The sequence below is a fragment of the Xenopus laevis genome, chromosome 1L (assembly GCF_017654675.1).
Source record: "Xenopus laevis strain J_2021 chromosome 1L, Xenopus_laevis_v10.1, whole genome shotgun sequence".
NCBI lineage: Eukaryota > Metazoa > Chordata > Amphibia > Anura > Pipidae > Xenopus > Xenopus laevis.
This window is the reverse complement of record NC_054371.1, coordinates 84,796,040-84,812,102: the sequence shown is the minus strand read 5'-3', so window position 1 is coordinate 84,812,102 and position 16,063 is coordinate 84,796,040. Positions and strand designations below refer to the sequence as shown.

At 38.7% G+C, this 16,063-nt stretch overlaps 1 protein-coding gene across 1 annotated transcript; it reads left to right on the top strand.

Annotated features, from left to right (window-relative positions):
• The first annotated feature begins 5,981 nt into the window (after positions 1–5,981).
• LOC108719629 (enamelin) lies at positions 5,982–15,950 on the top strand. Its single transcript, XM_018268807.2, has 6 exons — positions 5,982–6,041; positions 6,650–6,721; positions 6,808–6,843; positions 9,098–9,136; positions 9,806–10,132; positions 13,302–15,950. Exons 1-6 carry the CDS (start codon positions 5,982–5,984, stop codon positions 15,948–15,950), a joined length of 3,183 nt encoding a protein of 1,060 aa, XP_018124296.1.
• Positions 15,951–16,063: the final 113 nt, after the last annotated feature.

Genomic DNA, 16,063 nt, shown 5'->3' with positions numbered 1-16,063 from the left:
AGGCATCAGAACAAATTGGTATAAAAATCAAGAAAAATGTGAAATCAATAAAAGCAAATTAAGCTTCAAGTGTCAGAGTCAGTTTATCTTGTAAATACATGTACATTTTATTACTTTACTGTCTGAAGTACGAGGAACATCAGATTCACTGGGGCCAGTTTCTTAGGTTAAATTTGTACATCTGAACTGCCCCAGTGGATCCATCTTTTTCTGGGCTGCTGTTAACTGAGCTTAGGGACTGGCTCACAGTATAGTGAGCGTATAAACAATGTTAAATTCGTGATACAAGGCAGGGCCAGAACTAGGGACAGGCAGAAGAGGAAGCTGCCTAGGGTGCAATGATAGGGGGGCGCTGGGCAGCTACCTTTAAAATTGTCTTCTGCCTACCCCTAGTCAGCACCTATCAGTATTACTCCCCTTCCTTCCCTCTGTCACCCTCCGTCACTCTCCGCTCCCTCCTGTCACCCTCCCCTCCATCTGTCGCTCTCCCTCCCCTCCGTCACTAACCCCTCCCTCCCCTCCGTCACTAACCCCTCCCTCCCCTCCATCTCCTCTCTCTCCGTCGCACCCAGTCAGGAGCGCAAGCATGTGCGGGTGGCGGGGGTGTCCGACTGGGTTGCCTAGGGCACCTGGCCTCCTGATACAAGGCTGAAAGGTTGTTGATTTCCGACATCCTTAAAGCTTATCTTCTTAGCAGCTCAGAGCATGTGCAGTGTCACTGACACAAAACATGTTTCATAAAATGGGGAGCTGCTGTGGACAACTTTGAAGGCCTGGAACACTACTGTTATAAGGCTGCTGAATGCCTGGGCTATATAAAAAACTGAATTTCTAGACATTTATTTTTAAATTATAGTTATTCTTTAAACTTGCACTCCTAGTTAAAAAATTAGGGAAACTGGTTACCCGTTAGAATGCATACATTTGAATGGTTGCTGTGGTTTATTAGACATGGTACAAGCGTTATTCCTTTAATTACATTATCCTATGAGTATGTTAGCCATATAAAAATACCAAGTAGCATGGCAGATCTAACCTTCCTCCACAGATTTGCTTTTCTTTTGGGGAGAGAATAGCAAAAAGGAAGTGTGTGAGGTGTTGCTGCACCATTCCTTAATCTTGCAAGAAGGGCAACTTCAGTTTTACATAATTATTGTATATATGCACCCCATGACATTCCTTGGCTTAACACTGTATATGAGCAGCAGAAATCATTGGTGAGACATGTTAATTAAGGAACTGAAGTGGTAATTTGAAAAAATGATAAGTTCACAAGTCTTGTTGTTGTTTGGAGATACTTTTAAGGTATCAGCATTTTCTTATACTTCGACATCTAATTACAATCTGATGTTAGACCACAAGCTAAAACATATTTTTTTTTACAGGGAATGTGCAGTTTATGGTATGTGAGTATATGGTATATTCCATGTATGAGGTAACCTTCAGTAAAATCCACATCTTAGTGAATTTGTATTAAGTCAGTTAAATCTGTTCGCCTGGCGTTAGAGTGCGAAGCAACACTACCGTCTATCTCCTTCGCTAGCTTAGCGACGCCTGTGCCCGTTAGGGAATTGGCGAAGTTCCGAAATGACGTCACGCTGGCGAATTTTCACTAGCTTTAGTCACTTCGCCCTTTAGGGAACCTGCCTCCTAGTTCCTGGCACTTTACCCACATAAAAATGGATGCATTTTGAAATTTCGACCAGTCAATTGCTGTTAAACATCCCTGATCTTTTATCAGATTTGTTTCCTGTAGGTTGGAAAACTACTGCGGGAGCAGCGGGTGTGAACCTCGGGCCCATGGCCATGTGTAGGGTCCGCCGGAGACGCTGCACGACAAGAAAAACTGGGGTGAGAGCAGGCATGTGACGTGTTTCCCAGAGGGGTCTGACTGGGGGGGAGGTTGCAGTTTTTGGACCTGGGCCTGTGGTCCTCTAGTTATGCCACTGTTGGCAACACTGTCGCAACTACCTATACAGCAGACCCCGCAGGCGCAGGGGGGGTCAGGCAAGAGAGGGGCCCAGACCATGAGGTCTGCTGTATTATAGTCCTCCTCCCAGACCCGTCTTTTACCTTCAAAATAGCGTTGTGGTCCAGGTCAGTGAGGTGCGGCACAACTGGTTGGGAGGGGGCCAGGGGAGGAGGACTGTTGACACCGGGCCCCTCAGTAGATTTTTTGGGAGGGGTGGGGGTGGGCCCGAACCTACCAAGTTGCGTCACTGATTGGCAATGCCTACTGTCACAATGTATCTGTGTAGACTGGTCTTCCTACACTTATACTATATTTAAGGTATGAACAATTCTATCACCTCTCTCTAATTATTAGTACAATATATCTGACAACCACAAACTGATCCACCTGTTCCACCATTCCACCATTCAATCTGAGCACGACTGCTAAGTTAAATTCAAGGTGAACTGCCTCGTTAAACGATGGCCACTAATTGGACAAGCCGGCACAAAGTTTATCTATTTGTTTGCAGACAGACATGTAGTTATATGATACACCTGCAGATTTTGGACTACAATTTATTGGCATTGTTCATAAACACAGTTTGAATCACGGACAGTAATTACAATTCTGCAGGCAGAAGAAAATGACTCCCGTGATGCCGAACTGTAGAACTGTTTGATTTGTAGACTTGCCCTAGAATGTTACACTTCTAAGCTAAATTTGTTGACTAGTAATTACCTATAATACGAGACCAGCTTGCACAAGTCATATAATAACATATTTCATGTGCAGTTTTATTGTGTCTTTTCTAGAGAAAAAAGATGCAAAGATTAGTCTTTTGGTGGCTGCTGATTGGTCCTCTTAGGTTCTAACTGCTCTTCTTAAATACAGCCATGAAGCAAAGCCAGGGGCACCCAGCAGATTTTATTATCAATTACCTGATCGGCTAAATGCAAGAATTCAATCTGAGGATTTGAGGTAATGTCATATTTATATTATTTAAATAAAATTATGATAAAAACACTCTCATAATAATAGAGCATTACAGACTGGGGTTTGTGATTCGCTTTAAACATTTAAACCTCATAATCTGGTATTTTCTTTAGCATAACTGGTATGTATTAGCATACTCTAGCCCTTTCCAATAATGCAGCAAAAATTTTACTTTGTGAAAATAATTTTAAATTCTCCTCAAGTTGACTTTTTGCATTAAATGAGATCCTCACCTCAGGCACCACTTCTAATATTCTATTTTGGTGGTTCCTGAATAATTAGTAGTTTTAGACTGCTAATACTAGACTTTCTGCTCAGCATCTCTTTTTCAAAACTTCTGTAACCAGATTCAAGCACTAAATCAAGAGAATTTAAGGTGTTAATTAACTGTATGATCAGTATGATGTAGAGATTGATATTCTGACGAATTTGCAATAGGTTATCATTTTTTAATATTTGTGGTTTTTTTAGTTATTTGCATTTTATTCAGCAGCTCTCCAGTTTGCAATTTCAACAATCTGGTTGCTCGGGTACAAATTACCCAAACTGATGATTTAGGAGAGGGCCTGAATAGAAAGATGAGTAACAAAAAGTAGCAATACCAATATATTTGTGGCCTTACAGAGCATTTGTTTTTAGATAAGGCCAGTGAACCCCATTTGAAAGCTGGAAAGGGTCTGAAGAAGAAGGCAAATAATTAAAAAAAATGTAAATAAATAAAAAGACCAATTGAAAAGTTGCTTAGAATTAGGTCATTCAAACAAAGAAAACAAAGATGTGTGGGAATGAAATATCTGTCATGTTACTGCCAGCTGCCCCTAACCTGACCACCACTAAATTCTGTAAAGGGACATGTTACATTGTAATAAGGATATCTGGCGGCACCCCCTATCACCTTGAGTGTATGCCAACTTGTTAATTAGAATGAATACTGTCTTTATAACTTTATCTTTGTACTATTTATTGTTTGATTCATATTATTGCTTATTTCCTTTTCAGTAAATTACCCGTTTAGTGGATTGCAAATCAAAGTGGCTTATTGCGATTAAAAAGTGCTGTGCAGCTCCATTATGCTAGAAAATATACTATCCAATGCACAAAAACTCAAAGAGCAGTGGGCATGTCTATGGGTGTCCGCAAAGAGGGGCACTTTCCTCCCCCTGGGATTTTGCATACTTCACAGCTCACAGCCTCCTATGCCAGATCCCTATTTAAATGGCCCACATTGACCTGTGTGTCCAAGGGTCTTCCCAGCATCCTGTTTCTGGAGGAAAAAATTCAAGATGCCTGTGCATTTCACTGTGGAATGTACAGCCATGTTGTTTTTTTTTACATGAGCCAGGCAGAGAGACAGGTACGAAAAGCATGGGAGCAGCAGGAAAAAGGAACTTTCGTGTTGATATTCTGCTTATGCAATTGTAAGTGAGGTAATGCTTTCAATCTATCCATTTCTACATTCATCTGACGTTAGAGTGCTCATTGGCCATTTTTACAGTCGGTGGCACTTCTGTGGTTAATATACTGATTATTAATTTCCTGTTATACTGTATGTACTGTATGTATGTATGTATGTATGTATGTATGTATGTATGTAGAACATCATTTGTAAAGTGCTGTAAAGGAGTCGCAGTGCTGTACAATGTATAAAAGTACAATATGTAAACTAAAATAAAATAAAAATACACGGGAACAAAGTTTATATAAGGACACAGAGCTTAAGTGATATATGGCAAGGGAGACAGTAGTAAAGAGGTCCCTGCCCTGTAGATCTTACTGGCAAGTCTGGGGTTAATATGCGGACCATCCATTATCTATAGTAATATTACTGGCATATCTCAGATTAATATGCAGGTTATTGATTTTCCATAGTAATTGTACTGCCTTGTCTGGGGTCAATATGGCCTTCACTAAATTTTTTGTCTGGGGTTAATATGACCTCCACTAAATTTTTTGTACATTTATACTAGCATGTCTTGGGCTTATGCAGATTGTCAAATGTCCTTAATAATTATACTGACACTTTTGAGGTAACCAGCTGGTCTGGGTTAATATGCTCGTTATAAATTTTCTGTAGTATAGTAATTATTCTGGCATGTCTGGGGTATGTTTTGGTAAAATAGATGTGGTATTTGTATGTGCATCTTAACAGTTAATGACCAGGTCATTTTGCTGCTGCTATTAATCATCTCTCTGCAAGCCATAACTTCCTATATAAATCTATGTGAAACAATATTCCTGAATCGGACAGGCAGACCTCTGCTCTGTTTTATGCATTTCTGAGTGGAGTTTTGCCTGTGCCTACCATGTGCCTACCATGTACTTTTCTTAATATTAAAATTAATTAATATCAGAAACCATGATAGTTAGAGGCAAAGTGGGTTGTTTAAACTTCTGCTGTTTCTGCTTGACAGTGCTGGTCAACACACCTAACCTAACATTAGTGTGGGGACCCACAGTTATAGTAAGTGCCTATGGCTTTAAATCCCTATACTTCCTCATTTCCCTAGTTGCTGGGCAGATATCCATGTATCTAGTTACCTAATTTACATATTTGTATTAATGGCCTATAGGCTATGACCACTTCAGCCACACTTATTCTTTTAAAACATTTATTTTTTATTAGTAGAAAAGGAGGGAGGAAGGGAGGGAGTGGAGCTAGTAGTCCTGCCTGGGGGTTCCATGCAAATACTGTTGACTATTACACTTGAGTTACTTTTCACATTTGAACACTTGGTATAGCATAGTCATCCAGTCAACCAGTCCTTCCACATCAATCCATGGCTGCCAGATTTTGTGGTATTTACCAACTTTTGCCACATTTTCAGTGAGGGCGTTCTAGGGCCCATCCATCTCAGGATGACACCATTTTTTGCATAGTACAGTACGGCCCAGGTAATAAGGCACAGAAACATCCCTGTGACAGCACCATCCAGAACCCCAAGTAAACAGCATGCTAAACATGTAAAAAGTTAACTTCATTTAGAAAGTAGAGGGGCCCAGAACACTTGCACCGGTGGTATATTTTTGTAGCATAATGTATGCTGGTCTAGGTCTGTGGTTATACAAAGAAATTCCTGTTTCGGATGGGGGAAAGGTATTATATTGGTAAAAACTGCACACCTTCAATCCCCAAGGTGCTATTGGGGATAAAAATCTATTACGAAAAAATAAGTATATTAAAAGTACAATTTATTATATAATCACAAAAACACTGGCCGGCCAGAAAACACAGTGTATAAAATATGAATAAATAATTCTAAAATCACTAATAAATACAATCCAGGTGGGCAATCACTTTTTCTGTGGAGAAAATTCAAATGATTGTTCCTCGGCATATGCTTATAATTTAAAAAAAGATGATTGTGAGTTGTAGTTCAACAAGACAGAAAAGTTATTTCCCAGAAATGAAAGCTGGAATTTTTGAAGCAGTGGAGGATGGTTGTGAGTTGTAGTTCAACTAGGTCTGTGGTCTTGTTTACAGATCTATGCAAGCCTTTCAGAACCACATTTGATTCGTACTGAATCATACTCACATACACATTCACATCTTTAAACTCCTCCTCTGCTATCAAATCTCTTGCATGCTCCATGCTCCCAGAGTCGTACTGTATTTTCCCCTGTTCTGTAGATCTTAATCCCACTGGTTGTTTTCTGAGAAGAAACATGTTTTTGTATATAATTTATTACTTCATGTCATTTTAGGCATTGCCAAGACAACTGATGTTGCCTATTATTCTTCTCCTTTGCTTCCTGATCTCTTCTAATGCATTCCCTGTAAGTTCCATCTTCTACTGTATAGCCCTGTAGCCAAGCACAGTTCCACTTTGAAACAAAATTCATTCATTAATTTTCAATTACAGATGCGATTTTCACATATGTCCAGTAACAGTGAAGAGGTAAGAAATTGTAACATTTGCAAATGCCATAAATGTCCATTAGGCATACAAGTCTGCGTATACAGATATATCCACGAACATAGGCTGATTTTTAACAAGGCTAAGCCTCTCTAAACCTGCCTGACATCTGCAAAAGGCAAAAAAAAAAATGCCCAAAAATACAGTTTGCGTACCTTTTTTGAAAATACTACATAGTGGTGTTTTATAGTGATATTAGACATGTGTGAGTTTAGCCTGCCAATAAAATTCCCATAATTCTATTGCTGAAATTACTTTCAGAGAATATCTGTAACTCAGCAGTAAATGTTACTAAACTGTGTCCTGATATTTTTGCCATATAGTATGTTTCCTAATATATTAATTTAAATGTGACTTTAGATATATGTTTGGTTTGTTCTGATTGTTAACATCAGTGGCGTAACTAGATATTACTGGGCCCCACAGCAAATTATTTTTCAGGCCCCCAAAATGTCTAGAGTTTGACTTGTTTCTCCAATATTTATTGAAATTGTATATGAATTAGGGCCTCATGGGGCCCCAATACCTCCTGGGCCCCCCTGCAGCCGCAGGGTCTGCTTCCGCTATAGTTACGCCCCTGGTTAACATATTTCACAGTAATTAAAGCTTACGTACATATGTACAAAGAATACAAACCTGAATGTCCCTAATCCTGCAGTAATTAATCGTTTAGCCTGCATGCCCACTAGTTACTAACTTTTACGTTTGCTAGAATGTGTTGCCTTTAGCCTCACCAAATAAAGAAAAATCACCCTCCACCTATGTCCAAGAAAGCTAACTGTAGACTGATCGATTAACTAGACATCTTGCCAGTGCAGCTGACAGTCGATAACTTGCAGCAGGTCTCACCTTATCTCAAGAGAATCATCTGTGAAACATTTAGGGGCACATTTACCTAGGGTCAAATATCGAGGGTTAATTAATTTTAATCCATCGATCAAAGGATATTCCATCGATCAGAAAATTGTTAGGAAGTCTATGGGGACCTTCCCCATAGGCTAACATTGGCCTCGGTAGGTTTTAGGTGGCAAACTAGGGGGTCGAAGAATTTTTTAAAGAGACAGTACTTCGACTATCGAATAGTCGAATAATCGAACGATTCAAACTAAAAAATTTTTTTAGTTTGAATCGTTCGATTCGAAGGTCGTAGTCGAAGGTCGAAGTAGCCCATTTGATGGTCGAAGTAGCCAAAAAAAACATTCAAAATTCAAACTATTTTTCCTCTGTTCCTTCACTCGAGCTAAGTAAATGCAAAAATGAAAATTAAGTGCTTTATCATTTAAAATCTGACACCCAACTCCTGCATGAAGAGAGAATAAAGAGAGACAGATTCCAAGAGAGGGATAGTGAAAAATATTAACTTGGTTATTTCAGAAACAGGTCAGAAATTTTAATTAGCTATATATAGAAAATGTCTTATTTTAGTCAGATCTAGCAGATATCACATTATCCTTTTTGTGATAGTTCCCCTTTAAGAACCAGTACTGAGTACATAAATATCATGTACATAGATAGTTTAAAGAATTGGTTTCTGAGTCTTGGGCTCTTCTATAATTACGAAAAAACATAAATTTTAACCCTTTACTTACATAATTGTCAGGGTCACCATCAGGGCAATACAGGTGAATGATGGTCTTATAATTAGTGCTGGCTCACCAAGGAAGACCTTGAGCATTGGCTGGGGGGCAGCAGACTGAAGGCCAGTTAGGGTCAGGGCCAATTTTATTTATAGGCGCACATAGGCCCATGGCTGGGGCAGCAGCTTTAAAGGGCCAGTGCTTTGCATCTCTATAGTATGGAGATGGTTATTGCTCTGTGAGGTGAAGACAGATAAGCATACAAGGGAAGTGCTCACCCAGCCAACAGTGAATGAGCATTACAGTCTGCACCAATCACCATGTGCCAAATGTTGCTGTAATGGTCTAGTGGCAGGTGGAGGATTTTTTTTCTTACATTTCTTTCATGTTTCATTGTTAATAAATAGTAACCCATTTGCTGCCCCTTTAAAACTGCTGCCCCAGACATGGGTCCATGTGCCTTTATATAAAATTGGACCTGACCCTAACTGGCCTTCAGTCTATTGCCCCCCAGCCACTGCTTCACGTCCCCTTTGGGGGGCCAGCGCTACAATTTAAAACCACAACGTTATGGTGATAATGACATATAACAATTCTTTCTCATTCCCAGTAAAACATTGTACATTTAATAACAATATTGTTTGTTCTGATATTATCAGGGAATGCCTTATGGACCGTATGCCTATCAAAACCCACAGGTATGAAACTGTTAAAATAAAATAGGATATTTACCTATATACAAATTCACATATTGCTCTCATACCACATCTATGACACTCACAATGGCATGTTAATGCTGAATGTTTCAGTCTACTTAAATTACAAAATGATCATGTTAAAATTCCCTTTGTAAAGATTTATATCTTGCACAGACAAACAATGCTACTTTACTCTCTGCAGAGGTGCTGCAACATGTATTTCTGAACCATAAATCATTTAAGAAAAGTAATTGAATGTGTCATGTGTGCATTGCTTGATATCATAACCTACCTCCAGTGACACAACCCGCCCCCAAACACTGTGGGGCATATTTACTTACCTTCTAACATCCATGGTCGGGAAATTGATTGAATAATTACCATGTGAGCAAGCCAGAACTATTGATTGCTGAGGTTCCTGAGTGAGATGATTTTTTCTTCAACCTATTGTCCCTTATCTGCCCCTAATATTCCTGTTTGTCCCTTATTAGTTTCCCATATTATTTATTTTTCCCATATTATTATTCCCATATTAGTTGTTATATAAATAGCTACTATTTTCTCTGCTCTCTCTTTCCTTGCTTATTTCAACTAAATCAGCTTTCAGTTTATAGTGTTCTTTTTCAGAAGCCCACTTTTGCTTCAAGTCAACAAACTATTATTTTCTAGATGCCCAGTGTTGGCTCTATGTTTGGATTTGGCCATCCACACTACTTACAGATGATGCAGCTACAGCAAGCCTTAGGTAGACAACCTTCCCCATGGCTACCGCAGAACACAGCTAGGACCCAACAGATACATAAAGAGGCCATTCCACCAAATCTGCCAAGATTCCATCTGCAGCCAGTCCAATCACAGCTTCCACAGCTGCAAATGCCACCTGTACAGCAACCACAATTCAATCCTCCTCCATCAAAATCCAATTATGTAACAAAACAACCACAGCAGCCACTTCAGCTTCCTCCTTCACCTGACCCACAAGCACAGACACCCCTGGTAAGATTGGAAACTGATCTTTATATATAATATAAAGTACAGTGCAAGAACCTACTATAACTGCATAGTTATACAGAGTATATTTATATTTTAAGTTTGCTGAGTTTGTTGCTACCCTTAAGCACCTAGCCATTAGAAACAAAGCAGGTAATCATACTAATATTTGAAGTACAGGTATGGGACCTATTCTCCCGAATGCCTGGGACTTGGGATTTTCTGGATAACGGATCTTTCTGTAATTTGGATCATCATAGGTTTACTAGAAAATCGTAAATATTAAATAAGCCCAATAGGCTGGTTTTGCTTCCAATAAGGATTCATTATATCTTAGTTAGGATCAATTACAAGGTAGAAAAAGGAAATGGAGTCTATGAGAGACGGCCTTCCTGTAATTCTGAGCTTTCTGGATAATGGGTTTCCTGTTAATTGATCCTGTACTAGGTTGTAAATGTGGTACTTTCTGAACTACAAAGATAAATGTTCCTGGCACACAGTGCCCAAGGCAACCACAGCCCTATAGCAATAACGATCTGTGCCTCCAAAGATGCCCCAGTAGCTCCCCATCTTCTTTTCTGCTGATTCACTGCACATGCTCTGTGCTGCTGTCACTTACTGAGCTTAGGGACCCACTCACAATATACAGTACACATAGAATAAATATGTCACAGTATAAGCCTTATTAGTAATTAATACAGATGATTACTACATGGCAGCACAGAGGCCAGCACAATCAGATTATATTACAGGCCAGCCTAATTTTCTGCTTGATAATTTGTGATTAGCCCTAAGCTTAATTTAGCTCAGATGCTGAGAGCCCACTGAGCATGTGAGTGTCACAGACACTTTCCATGATGGTGACCCCCTGTGACAAGTCCGACCTAGATCATTGCTGCTATTGAGAAACTGAAATTTTAGGCTGGTGAAATAAGTTCAGTATGAAAAATATGGCATTTTTATCTATTTTAATTTTTAGGGTTTAGTTCTCCTTTAGGGGCACTAAACACAATAAATCTGATGTAAAGAACCTATTAAAATGTAAAATAACCATAAAGGTGGCCATAGACACACAGATCGTATCGTACGAATCGAGGATTCGTACGATTTTTGGATCGTGTGTGGCGTGTGCCGACATCTTTCGTCCGGCGGAGATCGCTCGTTTGGTTGATCGGTCAGGGTTGGATTTGACCCGACCGATCCCGCCGGAGCCCACGGCACATCGTAATCGGATCGTACGGCCGTACGGCCGAACAATCAGATTACCCCCGATATAGCCATGCTCGTTAATGGCATATCGGGGAAAGATCCGCTCGTTTGGCGATGTTGCCAAACGAGCGGATCTTTGTGTCTATGGCCACCTTAAGGCAAAGGACAATTAAATGTTTGACTTATGATAACACAAGTGTCACTTATATGAGTATGTGTGTTTACAGATGTTTCCTCCATTTTCCAATATAATGAACCCATATCAACCCTACTGGCAACAGGTATGTAAAACATGTTTTCAAATGAATACTCAGAAAAAGGTTATGTAATGCAACTCTAATAAAACTTGTCAGCAGCTGGACAGGGCAGAAAAATTAACATTTCTCAGTATGTCCTCAATATGTTGCAAAATATATGGGCCTTCTTAGCTTAAGGACCCTTACTGTGATTCTAGATCAAAAATTTGTTCATAAAAATAGAAATCAATAATCAGAAGGAAGATTGTTTATGAGGAAAAACAGAAGTCTAAGAATACAGATCTATAGTTCTCTAATACACCTCATTTCCCAAAGGCTTCACATAAGTCCCATAAATAGTACTAAATAAATAGTACCCTGACCCCTTAAAATGTCACTCTATCTGCAAATATTCCCAGTATATATATTTTCAACTAGAAATTAATATTTTATCCTAGAAACAAAATTCACACAATGATAAAAGGGCAATACATACCAATATCAAGCCTGTATAAAATACTCGTTCAGTGAAGGCATTAAGTACAGGACAGTTTTGCACCTGTGAGCAATGTGAATAACAAGTACGGCATTAAGGTGCAACTGCCATAGGGAAATAAACTTACAATGACTCAGTACCAGAGTGTAGATAAATGTCCTAGGGGTATATTTATTAGGGATGCACTGAATCCAGGATTCAGTTCGGGATTCCGCTAGGATTCGGCCTTTTTCAGCAGGATTCAGCTTTGGCCGAATCCTTCTGCCCGGCCGAACTGAATCCTAATTTGCATATGCAAATTAGGGTCGGAGAGGGAAATCACGTGACTTTTTGTCACAAAACAAGGAAGTAAAAAAAGTTTTCCCCTTCCCACCCCTAATTTGCATATGCAAATTAGGATTCGGGTTCGTTATTCGGCCGAATCCTTTGTGAAGGATTCGGGGGTTCGGCCGAATCCAAAATAGTGGATTCGGTGCATCCCTAATATTTATCGAGAGTGAAGTTAGAGATTGCCACAGTGCTCTAGAGTGAAATTCCACCACTCTCCATTATTTTCTATGGGGTTTTGAAGGGCCTATTTATTAAAGGATGAACTTTCACTTTCACCCATTGATAAATACTATTTTAAAAATCCAATAGAAATTAATGGAGAGTGGCGGAATTTCACTCTAGGGGGCAAATTCACTCACATTTCTTAGACTTGAATAAATAATAAAGACAACTACAAAACTGGGCTTATATGTAGTTTAAAAACTATAAAACTTATATTGAATATCTTCTTTTGCACATTTAAGATGGTGTAAAGTGCAACAATTTCATTGGAAAATATTGAAATGAACGTATTACATTGTGTGCCCTAATGTATAAGGGCACCCATATCCCATGGATACTTCGTTTTTTAGTTCAGAGTACAGTAATATTTCTAAGTTTGTTTTTTTTTGTTTGTTTTTTTACATTAAGGTTATGAGTCATTAAGTGATTTGAGCTATTTATCTGGACTGCCTGCTCATTATTTATAATAATTAAGTAATATAAGTAATAACCACAAATTGCTTCATGGTCATTCCTGATAGCTAAACATTATGGGAAATGCCCTGCACCAATTGAGTGTTGTTTCTTTGTATCTTACTTAGAATAGCTGTGGCATTGATAATAAATCAATGTTGACTATTTTATTCATTAAGTTAAAATATGTATGAATTGCTGTTTTTTTTTCTTTTTTCATTTTTGATAGGGTAATTACTTTGGATTGTTTGGAATGGGTGGCAGAGCACCTTATAATTCTGAGGAAATGAATGAAGATGACGAACCTGCAAAGCCTGAAAAAGAACCTCCCAAAACAGAGAGTCCAGTTGCAGAGACAAGCAATACAACAATAGTTGACAATAATTCGACAACCATTCCCCAAAGCCAAGGAAACACCACAACAAACAATGGAAGTATGGCTGGAGATATTTCACAGAGCCCCACCATTCACTTGAATGGCCAAAATGGGCACATAGAAGGTCCTCCCGTGATAGCTCTTGTCCATAATAAAAATACTTTACATGGGGCATCCAGACAAGAACATTATCTTGTTAGGTCACCTAATCCAGACACTATTTTAAGTAACCACCAACTGCATCAAAAATATCATATAGCTGACAAGATTTTAGTTGGACGGGGAGGCCTCCCATCTCAAAATGCCTACTATCGCCAAGAACAAATGACAGCTAAAGAACCATTAACAAACATCCACAACTCTGAAAAAGCAAGTTACATCAGGTATGTTCCTCAGACCAATTCAGACAAAATTCCACTCAGAACAGTGGCTACAAAAGATGCCGATATTAATAGTTTTGTAAGAGAAGCAAGGGGAATGTATCATGATCCTACAGTGAACACAATAGGAAATGAAGGCATACAGCAATATTACAGAAACAATGTGCCAGACAATACTTCCCCAAAAGGTGAGGAAAATAAGCATGTGGAAGAATATCTGTCTTTCTTAGTTAATGAAAATAAAACACCTAACCAAAAAATTATCCTAGTCCAGAATCGAGGTTTGGACAATTTTCCTGGGCACATTGTGAAATCCGTTACTGAAAATGAATACACTCCCCGGGAAATATTCTCAAGCAATAGAAATATGCCACCTAATGCTGAAATTAAAAAAGAAGAGCAAAAAATCAGTGTCCCTAACAATGGTGATTATACTGGCAACACAAATGCTCCCTATATAAAAAGTGAAGACCTCTTCAGAGGAATTGAATTTTTGCAACACCATGAGAAACCGTCTTTTTATCAAAATGAAGGCAGAGCTTCTGACATTGGCATGGCTAAACCTGGCCAGCAGCCGGAATCTATTTATTTGGTAAAACAAGTACCAGCTGACCACATTCAAGTTTCTGCTGATAACAGCCCTAAGCAAAATCCAAGTCATCTTTTAAGCAATACATGGCAAAAGAAAACAGATCCACTGGGAAGTCCTAGGAATTACTTACTAGGCCAAAAAGAAAACTATCTTTATTCTGACACAGAATTGTATCATCGGACTAACAATGAACTGCCATCAGGAATACAACACTCGGAAAATGGAATCGACTTTTCAAATGTTCAGTATGAAAATCCTGGTTCCCCTATGTACTATTTGCAGGGTTCACAAAGAAAGTTGTCTATAGCTAGCAATAACGGGGAAGAATTTTATATCGTTAAAGATAGACAGCCCACTGATCAACTAAAATATCTTTTAATATCAAAACTGGATCCATCCAAAAACACAGGCATATCAACCTTTACAACCAACGAACCCTTGAATCAGAATGGCTATATTACTAATCAGGAAGCTCACTTGCAAATGCAAAATAAAAAGTCACCTTTCATTATTAATAGATCAATCAGTTCTACAGATGGTAATCTATACATTGCAGTAGATGAGCCGCATGCTTCACAAAATAGTCCCATTCATCTTAAACTATCTCCACATTCCAAAACACATTCTGGGACCAATAGTCCAGGGGCTTTTTACTCACTTCAGACTGTAAATACCAACAATGGTTTCCATTCTTCCAGTTTAAGAGGTCAGTCTTTAAATCATAGAGAGACTGGACATTTTTCATGTACTATTCCAGAAACAGGGGTTGATCCAGCGTTAGAACTTAATAACAGATTAATATTATTTTGCTGCAAGCTTACTGATATGGAACAATCACATCCTTCAGCAAATGAAGATAATATTCATCATTTACAAGTAGTTTTGAATGAGTACAAAGAATCAGTACCACATCAAGATCAAGTTCACAGGCAACATACAAGAGATGTCATAGAGTCACCAAAATTAACCATCCAAAACAATGTAATGATAACGAGAAATAATAGTTCTAATAACCATGATAATATTCAGAGTTCTGGAGGGAAAACTTCAGATTCAGTCCCATATATCGCAAAACGTTCTTATGAGCAAAATTCAGAATATCCTTATGAAGGACCCAATGCATTTCCAAAAAATCCATGTCCTTATAGAGGAGATGCAGACAGTTATCTGCCCCCTAGCCAAGATGAATCAATCTCCCTTCGAAAAAGATTTCTAGCATCTGAAAATGGCCATATGCTTGCAACAAATGTCCTGGAGCCTGAGTCACCACATAAGAATCTTGGGAAGGAAGGGAAATTTAAGAGAGGGATTGGGAAATTACTAGAAATACTCACATGCCCACAAGACCAAGAAAGACATAAAAATGAAAAAGCAATAAATATTGCTAAAGCCAGGCCTAATTCATTTTCTTTAAACCACAACACCTTCAGTGCAGATGCGGCACCAGTAGTGGATACAAAGCCAAGTGATGCAGAAAATCCTATAGATGCAAAGGGCACCATGCCTGACTGTTTAATACTTAAAAAATAGTATTCTCAGTAAATATCCCATGCATTTTAGAAATCCTAATTTGGATTTCATACAGTTTTATTAGCACCATTTGTACATGGTAGCTATCAAAATACAGAAAAAGAATATCTTAA